The sequence below is a fragment of the Mustelus asterias genome, chromosome 5 (genome assembly GCF_964213995.1).
Source record: "Mustelus asterias chromosome 5, sMusAst1.hap1.1, whole genome shotgun sequence".
In the NCBI taxonomy this organism is placed as follows: domain Eukaryota; kingdom Metazoa; phylum Chordata; class Chondrichthyes; order Carcharhiniformes; family Triakidae; genus Mustelus; species Mustelus asterias.
The window spans coordinates 12,549,351-12,561,861 of NC_135805.1; the positions used below are offsets into that span (position 1 = coordinate 12,549,351).

The 12,511-nt window shown below is 47.2% G+C and overlaps 1 protein-coding gene across 1 annotated transcript; it reads right to left on the reverse strand.

Annotated features, from left to right (window-relative positions):
• Positions 1 to 1,587: 1,587 nt before the first annotated feature.
• On the reverse strand, positions 1,588 to 12,256 carry tlr5b (toll-like receptor 5b). Its single transcript, XM_078212181.1, has 2 exons — positions 9,274 to 12,256; positions 1,588 to 3,257 (listed from the first exon to the last, which is right to left on the reverse strand). Exon 1 carries the CDS (start codon positions 12,231 to 12,233, stop codon positions 9,576 to 9,578), a length of 2,658 nt encoding a protein of 885 aa, XP_078068307.1. The 5' UTR covers positions 12,234 to 12,256; the 3' UTR covers positions 1,588 to 3,257; positions 9,274 to 9,575.
• Positions 12,257 to 12,511: the final 255 nt, after the last annotated feature.

Below are 12,511 nucleotides of genomic sequence, written 5' to 3' on the forward strand. Positions count from 1 at the left end.
TCCTCTCGTAGCAACCATTTCAGCCCTTGGAAATAGCCTCTGAGAGTCCACCCTATCCAGACCCCTCAACATCTTGTAAACCTCTATCAGGTCACCTCTCATCCTTCGTCTCTCCAGGGAGAAGAGACCAAGCTCCCTCAACCTATCCTCATAAGGCATGCCCCCCAATCCAGGCAACATCCTTGTAAATCTCCTCTGCACCCTTTCAATGGCTTCAACATCTTTCCTGTAATGAGGTGACCAGAACTGCGCGCAGTACTCCAAGTGGGGTCTAACCAGGGTCCTATAAAGCTGCAGCATTATCTCCCGACTCCTAAACTCAATCCCTCGATTAATGAAGGCTAGTACGCCATACGCCTTCTTGACCGCATCCTCCACCTGCGAGGCCGATTTAAGAGTCCTATGGACCCGGACCCCAAGGTCCTTCTGATCCTCTACACTGCTAAGAATGGTACCCTTCATTTTATACTGCTGCTCCATCCCATTGGATCTGCCAAAATGGATCACTACACACTTATCCGGGTTGAAGTCCATCTGCCACTTCTCCGCCCAGTCTTGCATTCTATCTATGTCTCGCTGCAACTTCTGACATCCCTCCAAACTATCCACAACACCACCTACCTTGGTGTCGTCAGCAAACTTACCAACCCATCCCTCCACTTCCTCATCCAGGTCATTTATGAAAATGACAAACAGCAAGGGTCCCAGAACAGATCCCTGGGGCACTCCACTGGTCACTGACCTCCATGCAGAGAAAGACCCCTCCACAGCCACTCTCTGCCTTCTGCAGGCAAGCCAGTTCTGGATCCACAAGGCAACAGCCCCTTGGATCCCATGCCCTCTCACTTTCTCAAGAAGTCTTGCATGGGGGACCTTATCGAACGCTTTGCTGAAGTCCATATAGACCACATCCACCGCTCTTCCTTCGTCAATGTGCTTGGTCACATTTTCAAAGAACTCAACCAGGCTCGTAAGGCACGACCTGCCCCTGACAAAGCCGTGCTGACTACTTTTGATCATACTAAACTTCTCTAGATGATCATAAATCCTGTCTCTCAGGATCCTCTCCATCAACTTACCAACCACTGAGGTTGGTGGATTGGTTATGCTAAATTTCCCCTTAGTGTCCCGAGATGTGTAGATTAATTTCTTCAGTTGTATATTGGGAAGACTGAAGCCATTGTTTTCAATCCACACTCCAAACTCCATTTCCAAGCTGCCAACTCCATCCCTCTCCTTGACAAAGGTCTGAGGTTGAGCCAGTCTGTTTTCAATCTTGGTGTCACATCTGATCCTGAGGTGAGCTCCCAGCCCGGTATCTGCCATCACAACGCCCACCCATTTCCAGCTCCGTAACATCGGTCAACTTCACCCCCGTCGCTGAAACCCTCATTCATGCTTCTGTTCCTCTGGGCTGCTGCTTTCCCACATTCTGGAAATGTGAGGCCAGCCAAAACTCTGCTGTCCATTCTGAAATCTGCTCTAATCGCCATGGGGACGGATAACTTTATAAAGGAATTCCAAAGAAAGGGAAACTGCTGGACAATGTTTATTAAAACGGTTACTTTAACAAACAACTAAAATCAGCATCATTTGGACATTAATTCTCATGTGAATGATATCACAAATAAAAAAGTAAATTTCACTTTAAGTAGTCAATACAAAAAAGATAAACGTCACATAGTTACAAGCATCTGCATTTACAGATCGGTAATCTCTCAGTATTTCAACTCTGTGTCTGTTCTGTAGGAATTTCTCACTTCCTACTCATCATTTCAGTTTGAGTTGTATTCATCAACAGCCATGTTTATCCTTTCCTGGGATCTGGGCGTCGCTGGCCAGGCCATCATTTATTGGGCAGCACGGTGGCACAGTGGTTAGCACTGCTGCCTCACAGCGCCAGGGACCCAAGTTCGATTCCTGGCTTGGGTCACTGTCTGTGTGGAGTTTGCACATTCTCCCCGTGTCTGCATGGGTTTCCTTCGGGTGCTCCAGTTTCCTCCCACAGTCCAAAGATGTGCAGGATAGGTTGATTGGGATTAGCAGGGTAAATATGTGGGGTGACAGGGATAGGGCCTGGGTGGGATTGTTGTTGGTGCAGACTCGATGGGCCGAATGGCCTCTTTCTGCACTGTAGGGATTCTATGATTCTATTGCCCATCCCTAATTTCCTTTGAGAAGATGGTGGTGAGTTGTCTTCTTGAAACACTCCAGTCCATGTGATGTAGATACACCCACGGGGCTGTTGGAGTGGGTGGGGGGAGTTCCAGGATTTTGACCCAGTGAAGATGGTCTGCAGACTGGAAGGAGAGGTTTGGACAATGGACCATATGGTGGACAAGCCTGTGCCAGAGGATTGGAGAGTGGCAAATATAACACCCTTATTAAAGGATATAGGGACGGCCCGAGCAATTGCAGGCCAGTTAGTCTAACATCAGTGGTGAGTAAGGTTTTGAAATCAATAATCTGGGAAAATATAATCTGCAGGCACTTGGAGAGGTTTGAGTTCATTAAGTAGAGCCAGCTGGATTTGTAAAAGACAGATTTAGCTCGACTAATCTAACTGAATGTGTTTGAGGAAAGAACTGAGGAGGATGACGAGGGGTATGTGGTGGTTGCTGTCTTTATGTCTATTAAGAAGACAAGGTACCACATACAAGGCTGCTTCATCAAGTTGAGAGTTCTGGAATAGGTTACATTAAAACTTTAGCCAATGGTAAGAGCTGTTTTAAATCCTATTGAAAGTTAAAGCGATGGAGGGACAGGGATTGGGGGAAGCACACCCCTACAAGCAGTGATGAGGTATCATCCCTCAGAGTTATCTCCTCGCTGTGTCCATCCAGAGGGATGGAATGTGCGCAATGGGGAAAGCAGCCAAAGGGAGATAGTGGCGGGGAAACGGGATCCTCCTCAGTCTCTCAGGAGCTTGGCTCCGACACACAACAATACAATAACCATCTGTTGAAACAAGTTTCAAATGAGAACAATTAACTTGGCTCATTATAGCGAGACTTATAAAACAGAAAATTGATGCAGAGCAAAGAATCTGCATTGAACCATAGTAAGAACATAGTTGGAGTCTTTTAGGCTTCACATGACATGGAAGATGTTGAGGCAATAGATAAGATGCAAAGATTCTTGAGAATTCCATCTGGTAGTCCATAGTCCCGGAAGTCCATCTCTGCGCCAGGTGCGTCGAACCGCAGCTCCTGAGAGACCGCGTTAGGGAACTGGAACTGCGGCTCGATGACCTTAGTCTAGTCAGGGAAAATGAGAAGTTAATAGATAGAAGTTACAGGCAGGTCGTCACACCAGGGCCACGGGAGGAAGGCACGTGGGTCATGGTTAGGAAGGGTAAAGGTCACGTACCAGAGAGTACCCCGATGGCTGTCCTCCGTAACAGTAAGGGATGGGTGACAGACAGGAGAGAGGAGGGGAGAGAGCAGTCCGTGATGGTATCCCCTGTGGTTGTCCCCCTCCAAAATAAGTATACCATTTTGGATACTGTGGGGGGGGGGGGGGGGATGACCCTCCAGGGGTAAGCCACGATGACCAGGTCACTGGCATGGAATCGGGCTCTGTGGCTCAGAAGGGAAAGAGGGGAACCAGGAGAGCAATAGTAGTGGGGGATGAAATGGTTAGAGGCACAGGCAGGCGGTTCTGTGGGCGTGAACGAGACTCCAGGATGGTAGTCTGCCTCCCTGGTGCCGGGGTCCTGGATGTCTCTGAGCGGGTAGGATGCATCCTAAAAAAGACAGGCAACCAGACAGACATCATTGTCCACATTGGTGCAAATGACGTAGGCAGAAAGAGCAGGGAGGTCCTGTGAAAGCAATTCAGGGAGTTGGGTAGTAGGCTAAAAAGCAGGGCCTCTAGGGTAGCGATCTCTGGACTACTCCCAGTACCACAAGCTAGTGAGGCTAAGAACAGGGAGACTGCACAGCTGAACGGGTGGCTAAAGGACTGGTGCAGGAGGGAGGGTTTCAAATTCGTCGATCACTGCGAAGTCTTCAAGAGAGGATGGCACCTGTACAAGAAGGATGGGTTGCACCTAAACTGGAGGGGTACGAATATCCTAGCTGGGAGTTTTGCTAGTGTGGTTCGGGTGGGTTTAAACTAATGTGGCAGGGGGGTGGGGATCAGAACAATAGGTCAATAAGCATAGAGGCTGGGGATGAGGTTGGGGCCAAGACAAGGCTATCTAACAGGAAGAGCATTCTGGGGGAGGATGACCTCACTGGGCCTGGAGGTCTGGAGTGCATCTGCTTCAATGCAAGGAGCGTCACGGGCAAGACAGACGAGCTTAGAGCCTTAATGCTTGCGCGGAACTTGGATGTGGTTGCAGTGACGGAGACTTGGTTAAAAGGACAGGACTGGCAGCTGAATATTCCGGGGTATAAGTGTTTTAGGTGAGACAGAGGAGGGGCAAGGAGAGGTGGGGGAGTAGCAATGCTGGTTAGGGAGCATATTACAGCGGTACAGAGGGTGGACAATATGGAAGGGTCAGGTAACGTGTCACTGTGGGTGGAGCTCAGAAACAGGAAGGGCGCAGTCACTATGCTGGGGGTATACTACAGGCCTCCCAACAGCCCACGGGAAGTTGAGGAACGGATATGTAAGGAGATTCTGGACAGGTGCAGAAAAATAGGGTTGTTGTAGTGGGAGACTTTAATTTCCCTTGTATAGACTGGAAATCGCTTAGGGCTGGGGGCCTGGACGGGGAAGAATTTATAAAATGCGCACAGGAAGGTTCTTTGGAACAATATGTTGACAGTCCAGCTAGAGAGGGGGCTATACTGAACCTAGTACTGGGGAATGAGCCCGGTCAGGTCATCAAAGTTGCAGTAGGGGAACATGTGGCAAATAGTGACCACAATTCTGTAAACTTTAGGACAGTGATGGAAAAAGATGAGTGTTGTCCTATGGGTAAGGTGCTGAATTGGGGGAAGGCTAACTACAGCCGGATTAGGCAGGATTTGGTGGCTGTTGATTGGGAGAGGCTGTTCAAGGGTAAATCCACATCTGGCATGTGGGAGTCTTTTAAGGAGCAGTTGATAGGACTGCAGGACAGGCATGTGCCCGTAAAGAGGAAGGGTAGGATTCGAGAACCCGTGGATAACTAGTGAAATTGTGGGTCTAATCAAAAAGAAAAAAGAGGCATACATGAGGTCCAGGCAGCTAAAAACAGATGGAGCAGTGGAGGAATACAGAGAAAGTAGAAAAGAACTCAAACAGGGACGTAGAGGGGCAAAAAGGGGTCACGAAATGTCCTTGGCAGACAGGATTAAGGAGAATCCCAAGGCATTTTATACATACGTTAGGAACAAGAGGGTTGTTAGGGAAAGAATCGGACCTCTCAGGGACAAAGGAGGGGAATTATGCTTAGAACCAAAGGAAGTAAGTGAGATCCTAAACGAATACTTTGCATCAGTATTTACAAAGGAGAGGGACATGTTGACTGGTATTGTCTCAGAGAGATGTGTTGACCCATTAGAAAAAATCTCAATTACAAGGGAGGAAGTGTTAGGTTTTTTAGGAAACATTAGGTCAGACAAATCCCCAGGGCCGGATGGCATCTATCCTAGACTGCTCAGGGAGGCAAGAGATGCAATTGCTGAGCCTCTAACAGAAATCTTTGTCTCTTCACTGGACACAGGTGAGGTCCCAGAGGATTGGAGGATAGCAAATGTGGTCCCGTTATTTAAGAAGGGTAGCAAGGATAACCCGGACAATTATAGGCCGGTGAGCTTGACGTCCATGGTAGGGAAGTTGTTGGAGAAGATTCTTAGAGATAGGATATATGCGCATTTAGAACTGAATAATCTCATTAGCGATAGACAGCATGGTTTTGTACGAGGGAGGTCATGCCTCACAAATTTGGTTGAGTTTTTTGAGGGGGTGACAAAAACGATTGACGAGGGAAGGGCTGTGGATGTCGTCTATATGGATTTTAGTAAAGCGCTTGACAAGGTCCCTCATGGCAGGCTGGTGCAAAAGGTTAAATCTCACGGGATAAAAGGTGAGCTAGCTAGATGGGTGGAGAACTGGCTTAGCCATAGAAGACAGAGGGTAGCAGTGGAGGGGTCTTTTTCCGGTTGGAGGTCTGTGACTAGTGGTGTTCCACAGGGCTCTGTACTGGGACCTCTGCTGTTTGTGATATATATAAATGATTTAGAGAAGATGTAGCTGGTGTGATCAGTAAGTTTGCGGACAACACGAAGATTGCTGGAGTTGCGGATAGTGATGAACATTGTCAGAGAATACTGCAGGATATAAATAGGCTGGAACATTGGGCGGAAAAATGGCAGTTGGAATTTAATCCAGAGAAATGCGAAGTGATGCATTTCGGTAGATCTAATGTAAGGGGGAGCTATACAATAAATGGCAGAACCATCAGGAGTATAGACACACAGAGGGACCTGGTGTACAAGTCCACAGATCCTTAAAGGTGGCAGCACAGGTGGAGAGGGTGGTGAAGAAGGCATATGGCGTGCTTGCCTGTATTGGACGGGGCATAGAATATAAAAGTTGGCATATGATGTTGCAGCTGTATAGAACGTTGGTTAGGCCACATTTGGAATACTGCGTCCAGTTCTGGTCGCCACACTACCAGAAGGACGTGGAGGCTTTGGAGAGAATACAGAGAAGGTTTACCAGGATATTGCCTGGTATGGAGGTTCTTGGCTATGAGGAGAGATTGGGTAAACTGGGGTTGTTCTCCCTGGAAAGACAGAGGATGAGGGGCGACCTAATAGAGGTGTATAAAATTATGAAGGGCATAGATAGGGTGAACAGTGGGAAGCTTTTTCTCAGGTCGGAGGTGACGAACACAAGGGGTCATGGGTTCAAGGTGAGGGGGGCAAGGTTCAACACAGATGTCAGGGGGACGTATTTTACACAGAGGGTGGTGGGGGCCTGGAATGCACTGCCGGACAAGGTGATTGAGGCGGACACACTGGGATCGTTTAAGACTTATCTAGATAGCCACATGAACAGACTGGGAATAGAGGGATACAAAAGAATGGTCTCGTGGGCACATGAGTGGCGCAGGCTTGGAGGGCCGAAGGGCCTGTTCCTGTGCTGTATTGTTCTTTGTTCTTTGGTATAAGGAGATGACAATATAAAGAAGGAGTTGAAAAACAGGAGGTGGTTTCATTTGAGCAAAGGAAATTACAGGCAGTCCAACAAGAGAAGGAGCTGTGCTGGACCTAATTCTGGGCAACGAAGGATACCATGAAAGGGAAAAGAAAGGCTTTTAAAAAGTACAAAGGGAGCAAATCAGTGGAGACATTAGTGAGGTATAAAAAGTGCAGGGTGGAGCTTAAGAAAACAATTAGGAATGCAAAGAGGGGATACGAGAAAGCTCTAGCTGATAAAAGTAGGGAAAATCCTAAGATATTCTATAAGTATATCAATGGGAAGAGGATAACCGGGTAAAAAGTGGGGTCCATTAAGGACCAAGGGGGGAGATCTGTGGGTGGAGGCAGAGGACACTGGTCGGGTGTTCAATGGATGCTTCACCCGGGAGAATGAGGACAATGGTATGGAATTCAGGGAGACTGAGAGGTTCTTGAGCAAATTGACAGAGTGAAGGACAAGGTATTGGAGGAGTTTGCAGGTTTAAAAGTGGATAAATCTCCAGGTCCAGATGAATTGTGCCCTAGGTTGCTGTGATTTAATTTTGTCACGTGTTGGTATACAGTGAAAAGTATTGTTTCTTGTGTACGATACAGACAAAGCATACCATTCATAGAGCAGGAAAGAAGAGAGTGCAGAATGTAGTGTTACAGTGGGAGGCAAGGGAGGAGATTACAGGGGGCTCTGACCCAAATTTTCAATTCCTTTCTGGCCACTGGGGTGGTGCCAGAGGACTGGAGAACAGCTCATGTGGTTCTGCTATTTAAGAAGGGTTGTAGAGATAAACCAGGGAACTATAGACCAGTGAGTCTCACGTCAGTGGTAGGGAAAAACATAGAACATAGAACAGTACAGCACAGAACAGGCCCTTCGGCCCACGATGTTGTGCCGAGCTTTATCTGAAACCAAGATCAAGCTATCCCACTCCCTATCATCCTGGTGTGCTCCATGTGCCTATCCAATAACTGCTTAAATGTTCCTAAAGTGTCCGACTCCACTATCACTGCAGGCCGTCCATTCCACACCCCAACCATTCTCTGCGTAAAGAACCTACCTCTGATATCCTTCCTATATCTCCCACCATGAACCCTATAGTTATGCCCCCTTGTAATAGCTCCATCCATCCGAGGAAATAGTCTTTGAACGTTCACTCTATCTATCCTCTTCATCATTTTATAAACCTCTATTAAGTTTCCCCTCAGCCTCCTCCGCTCCAGAGAGAACAGCCCTAGCTCCCTCAACCTTTCCTCATAAGACCTACCCTCCAAACCAGGCAGCATCCTGGTAAATCTCCTCTGCACTCTTTCCAGCGCTTCCACATCCTTCTTATAGTGAGGTGACCAGAACTGTACACAATATTCCAAATGTGGTCTCACCAAGGTCCTGTACAGTTGCAGCATAACCCCAGGAGGGCTTAGTTATGAGGAGAGATTGGGTAAACTGGGGTTGTTCTCACTGGAAAGACGGAGGATGAGGGGTGACCTAATAGAGGTGTATAAAATTATGAAAGGCATAGATAGGGTGAATGGTGGGAAGCTTTTTCCCAGATCGGTGGTGACGTTCACGAGGGGTCATAGGTTCAAGGTGAGAGGGGGGGAGGTTTAACACGGATATTAGAAGGACGTATTTTACACAGAGGGTGGTGGGGGCCTGGAATGCGCTGCCAGGCAAGGTGGCGGAGGCGGACACATTGGGAACGTTTAAGACTTATCTAGATAGCCACATGAACGGAGTGGGAATGGAGGGATACAAAAGAATGGTCTAGTTTGGACCAGGGAGCAGCGCGGGCTTGGAGGGCCGAAGGGCCTGTTCCTGTGCTGTATTGTTCTTTGTTCAAAGTCTCCACTGATGAAGTGGAATGGAGCCGGGGCTCTGAGGGATTCCGCCTGTGTTTCTAACAATGGAATCAGCTAGTCCAATCTAGCTCAGCTAGCACTGCACTCAGTGGGAGTGGGAGACCCCTCATCCCCCTTCTTTCCAGTGAGAACAACGTTCCCAGGCGGGGGGGGGGGGGGGGGGGGGGGTGAAGATAAAAACACACAGGAGTCAATCAGAAACATGCTCTTCTCCCATCTCTGTAGGGGGTGGGGATTCAGAATTGAATAATTCAGAGATGTTGAAAGGAGGTTACCTGACCTGTGTCTCACTGAAGTCACAACACACGAGAACAGGGTGGGAGGTTTTCAGTGAGGGGAGGGTCTGGAGGGAACCTGGAGGAATAAAACCGGAAGGGGGAGTTAGTAGGTTCAAAGCTGCACAATCCAGGAAGCAATCCTTGGAATAGCGACAGGATCAGTGAGCGACATTGTCAGTTTTGAGGTAGTTATGTAACAGGCCACCTATTGGTGATATACAAAGCACCTTGTGGAAGGAGAATTTAGTCTTGCAGTTGGCCTGGAGCGGATGTTGTATCTGCTGCAAACAATGACCTGGAATTCTTATCTTGCAACTGTCGCCACCCTTTGCAACCCAATCTCATTGTTTGCTTTCTTCCGATTGAAGAGACTGAGTCGGGGGAAATGCCTCACCTTCTCCCGCTTTGGATTTGTCTCTTTGGGTTTCTCTAAAATCCGGTCTGCCAGTTTACCCAAGATCCACTGGTGGTCCTGAGGATCCTCAGGCCAGCGAATATACTGCCTGCTCTGGATGTACGCCCTGATGGGCTGGTACTTCTTCAGCTGTAATTCCAGGATCCTGCCAACAACCAGCATCACCACCACATCTTTCATTTCGTGGAAGAGGCGACTCTGGGCAATATTGAAAGCTTCGATGCACCAGCCGTCCTTCAGGAAGTGCCTGGTTACAACACACACCGTCAACTTGCTGCACCAGATGGCATCGCGTATGTTTGTGATGTGATCCTCTCCGGGAAGGAAATCACGACCTTCAAAGCACAGCTGAAACCTGTTTGTCTCCTTGAACTGGGAGTCCAGGTTCTCCAGAAGTGAATCCTTCACCCACTCGATGTCCTCACAGCTGAAGCACAGGTACGCATCAAACCTGTAGTCTTTTCCTTCCACATCAACTTTCCGCCCATTCAGAATGTTGTCTTTGGTTCTTTTGTACCAGATGAAAAGCAAGCCCCTGCCTTTATTGTACAGAAGAACAGAAGAGATAAAAATCAGTAAGGCTGTGGTGAAGACAACAAAGAGAGCAAATTGTACTGGTTCTAAATTCATATCTTCCTCACACCCTTCAGCATTCAGATAAAGAAGAGGTATCCCTTGCAACTTCTCTGGAAATACGCAGTACATCTCTGATAACGGTTCCACCAACTTCACCTCAGTGCCATTGAGCCATTCCAAAAAGCCCCTGAAACTACAGTCACAGATGTACTGGTTTTGCCTCAAGTCCAGATGACTCACAAAACTGAAGACAACCGGGTCGGGTGACAGGAGACGGTTTTTAGACAGGTCGAGAATTTTGAGAGTGCTGGGAAACAGGCCGAGGCTGAGCTGGGACAAAGAGTTAGATGATAAGTTGAGTCGCTGGAGAGAATCCAAACCTTTAAAAACATCTTGTGGCAGCTCAGTGAGATAGTTCTGATCAAGGAGAAGGACAGTTAGATTCGCCAGATTGTGGAACACCTCCAAGCACTGTTTCTGTGCCCACATCAACTGGAGGAAGTTGCTTGAGAGTTGCAGATGGATTAACTGGTTGTCTTTGGGAATGGTGTCAGTAAGAGCAGGAGTGCACATCGACACACTGTTCTCGTTCAACAAAAGGTACTTCACAGGAGAGAGCTGCATGATCTTGTAGAAAACGTTGAGGTTGGTAAAGGCATTGTTTGAGAAATCGAGAAAGGTGCTCATGGAAACTGCCTCCAGGCCATAAACTGTCTTCAATCTGTTGTGACCCATTAAGAAATAAACCAATTGTGGAAGGTCGTGGAAACTAGGAATAAAGGAGAGCGAGTTGTCTCGAAGGTTCAATGTCTGCAGTTGATTTAGTCCATGGAATGAGTTTGATTGAATTGCCCCAATATGGTTATGCTGCAGATCAATTAATGAGACGTCCCTCAGACCTTCAAAGGTGGATGAGTAGATCTCCCCTAAAAGATTGGATGAAAGATTTAACTGCAGGAGGGATCGAAGGCCAAAGAATGCATTATTTTCAATCTGATTGATCTTGTTCAAAGATAATATTAGAGTGTGCAAGGAAACCAAGTGTGAAAACACATTAGCTTCAAGAGTGAAGATGAACCCATGGCTCATGTCCAGAATCAGCACAGAACTGTCACTGAGACCAGAAAAGGTCCGATTGTTAGGATCCATTATATTGTTAAAACCAAATGATCGGCCAATGGGCAGGAACTGCATCTTTAGTTGGATAATAAGTGTTCCTCTCATGGCTAAAAACATCTTCTCCAGTTTTTGAACGTCGAGGTCAGAACTTGAAATATCCAAGGTGTACAGCATTATTCCCTGGAAAGGGTTGCCACATTGCTCCCAGTCAAAGCTTTTGTCATTGTACAAGTATCTGTTTGAGGAGATATCCAATGTTTTGAAGACCTTCTGTCGAACATTGTACAGATCCCCCTCACAAATCTGGCGAATCCGATTTGCTTTAAAATTAACATTTGCCAGCGCCCGGAGGTTGTAGAATGTTGGATCTGGCCTGATATATTCTATCTTGTTTCCTTCAAGCATGAGGGTGTGCAGTGAGACTAAATGTCTGAAATAACCCTGTTGTAGAATGGAGTCATTCAGACCATTATAATCCAGGTACAAGACCTGCAGCTTCCCCAGCCCCGAAAATGCCTCCAGGTCCAGTTCTAACTTTTTGTTTCCTCCCAGGTCCAGAGATGTCAGATTCGGTAAATTTCGAAATGCTCTTGCTCCAACACGCATTGGTGGTGCCCTCTGCAACCCAACTGAGAGGATTCGTAGCTGATCCAGCCAAGAAAATGACATCTCTTCAATGACCTTGATGCTGTTGCTAATTAAGTTGAGGTGGACAATGTCTACGGGAACCGGTGGGATCTCAGCAAGGTTATAGCAGCTCATGGAGTTCTGATACTTGGAGCATGTTTTGGGATTAGGTTCCTGAGCTGCAGTGAAGGCTCCAAGAAGACACAGAGACAGGTATAACAGCATGATGTCCTATTAAAGAGAAAAAGTGAATTATTAATTAGTGTCTGCTCAAGAAATCATCTTCGTATCCGATTGAGTTTAGGACAGACCACTCAAAATGTCCTCTTAGTGATGTTTCTTATCCAGGTCATAGAATGGTACAACATAGATATAAGCTGTCCAACTCTTTGAATTATCCAGTCAGTCCCATTGCTTTGCTCTGTGCTCGACCTTCTGATTTTTTTCCCTTTTAAGTATTTATTCAATTCCCTTTTGGAAGTTATTATTAAATCTGCGTCTGC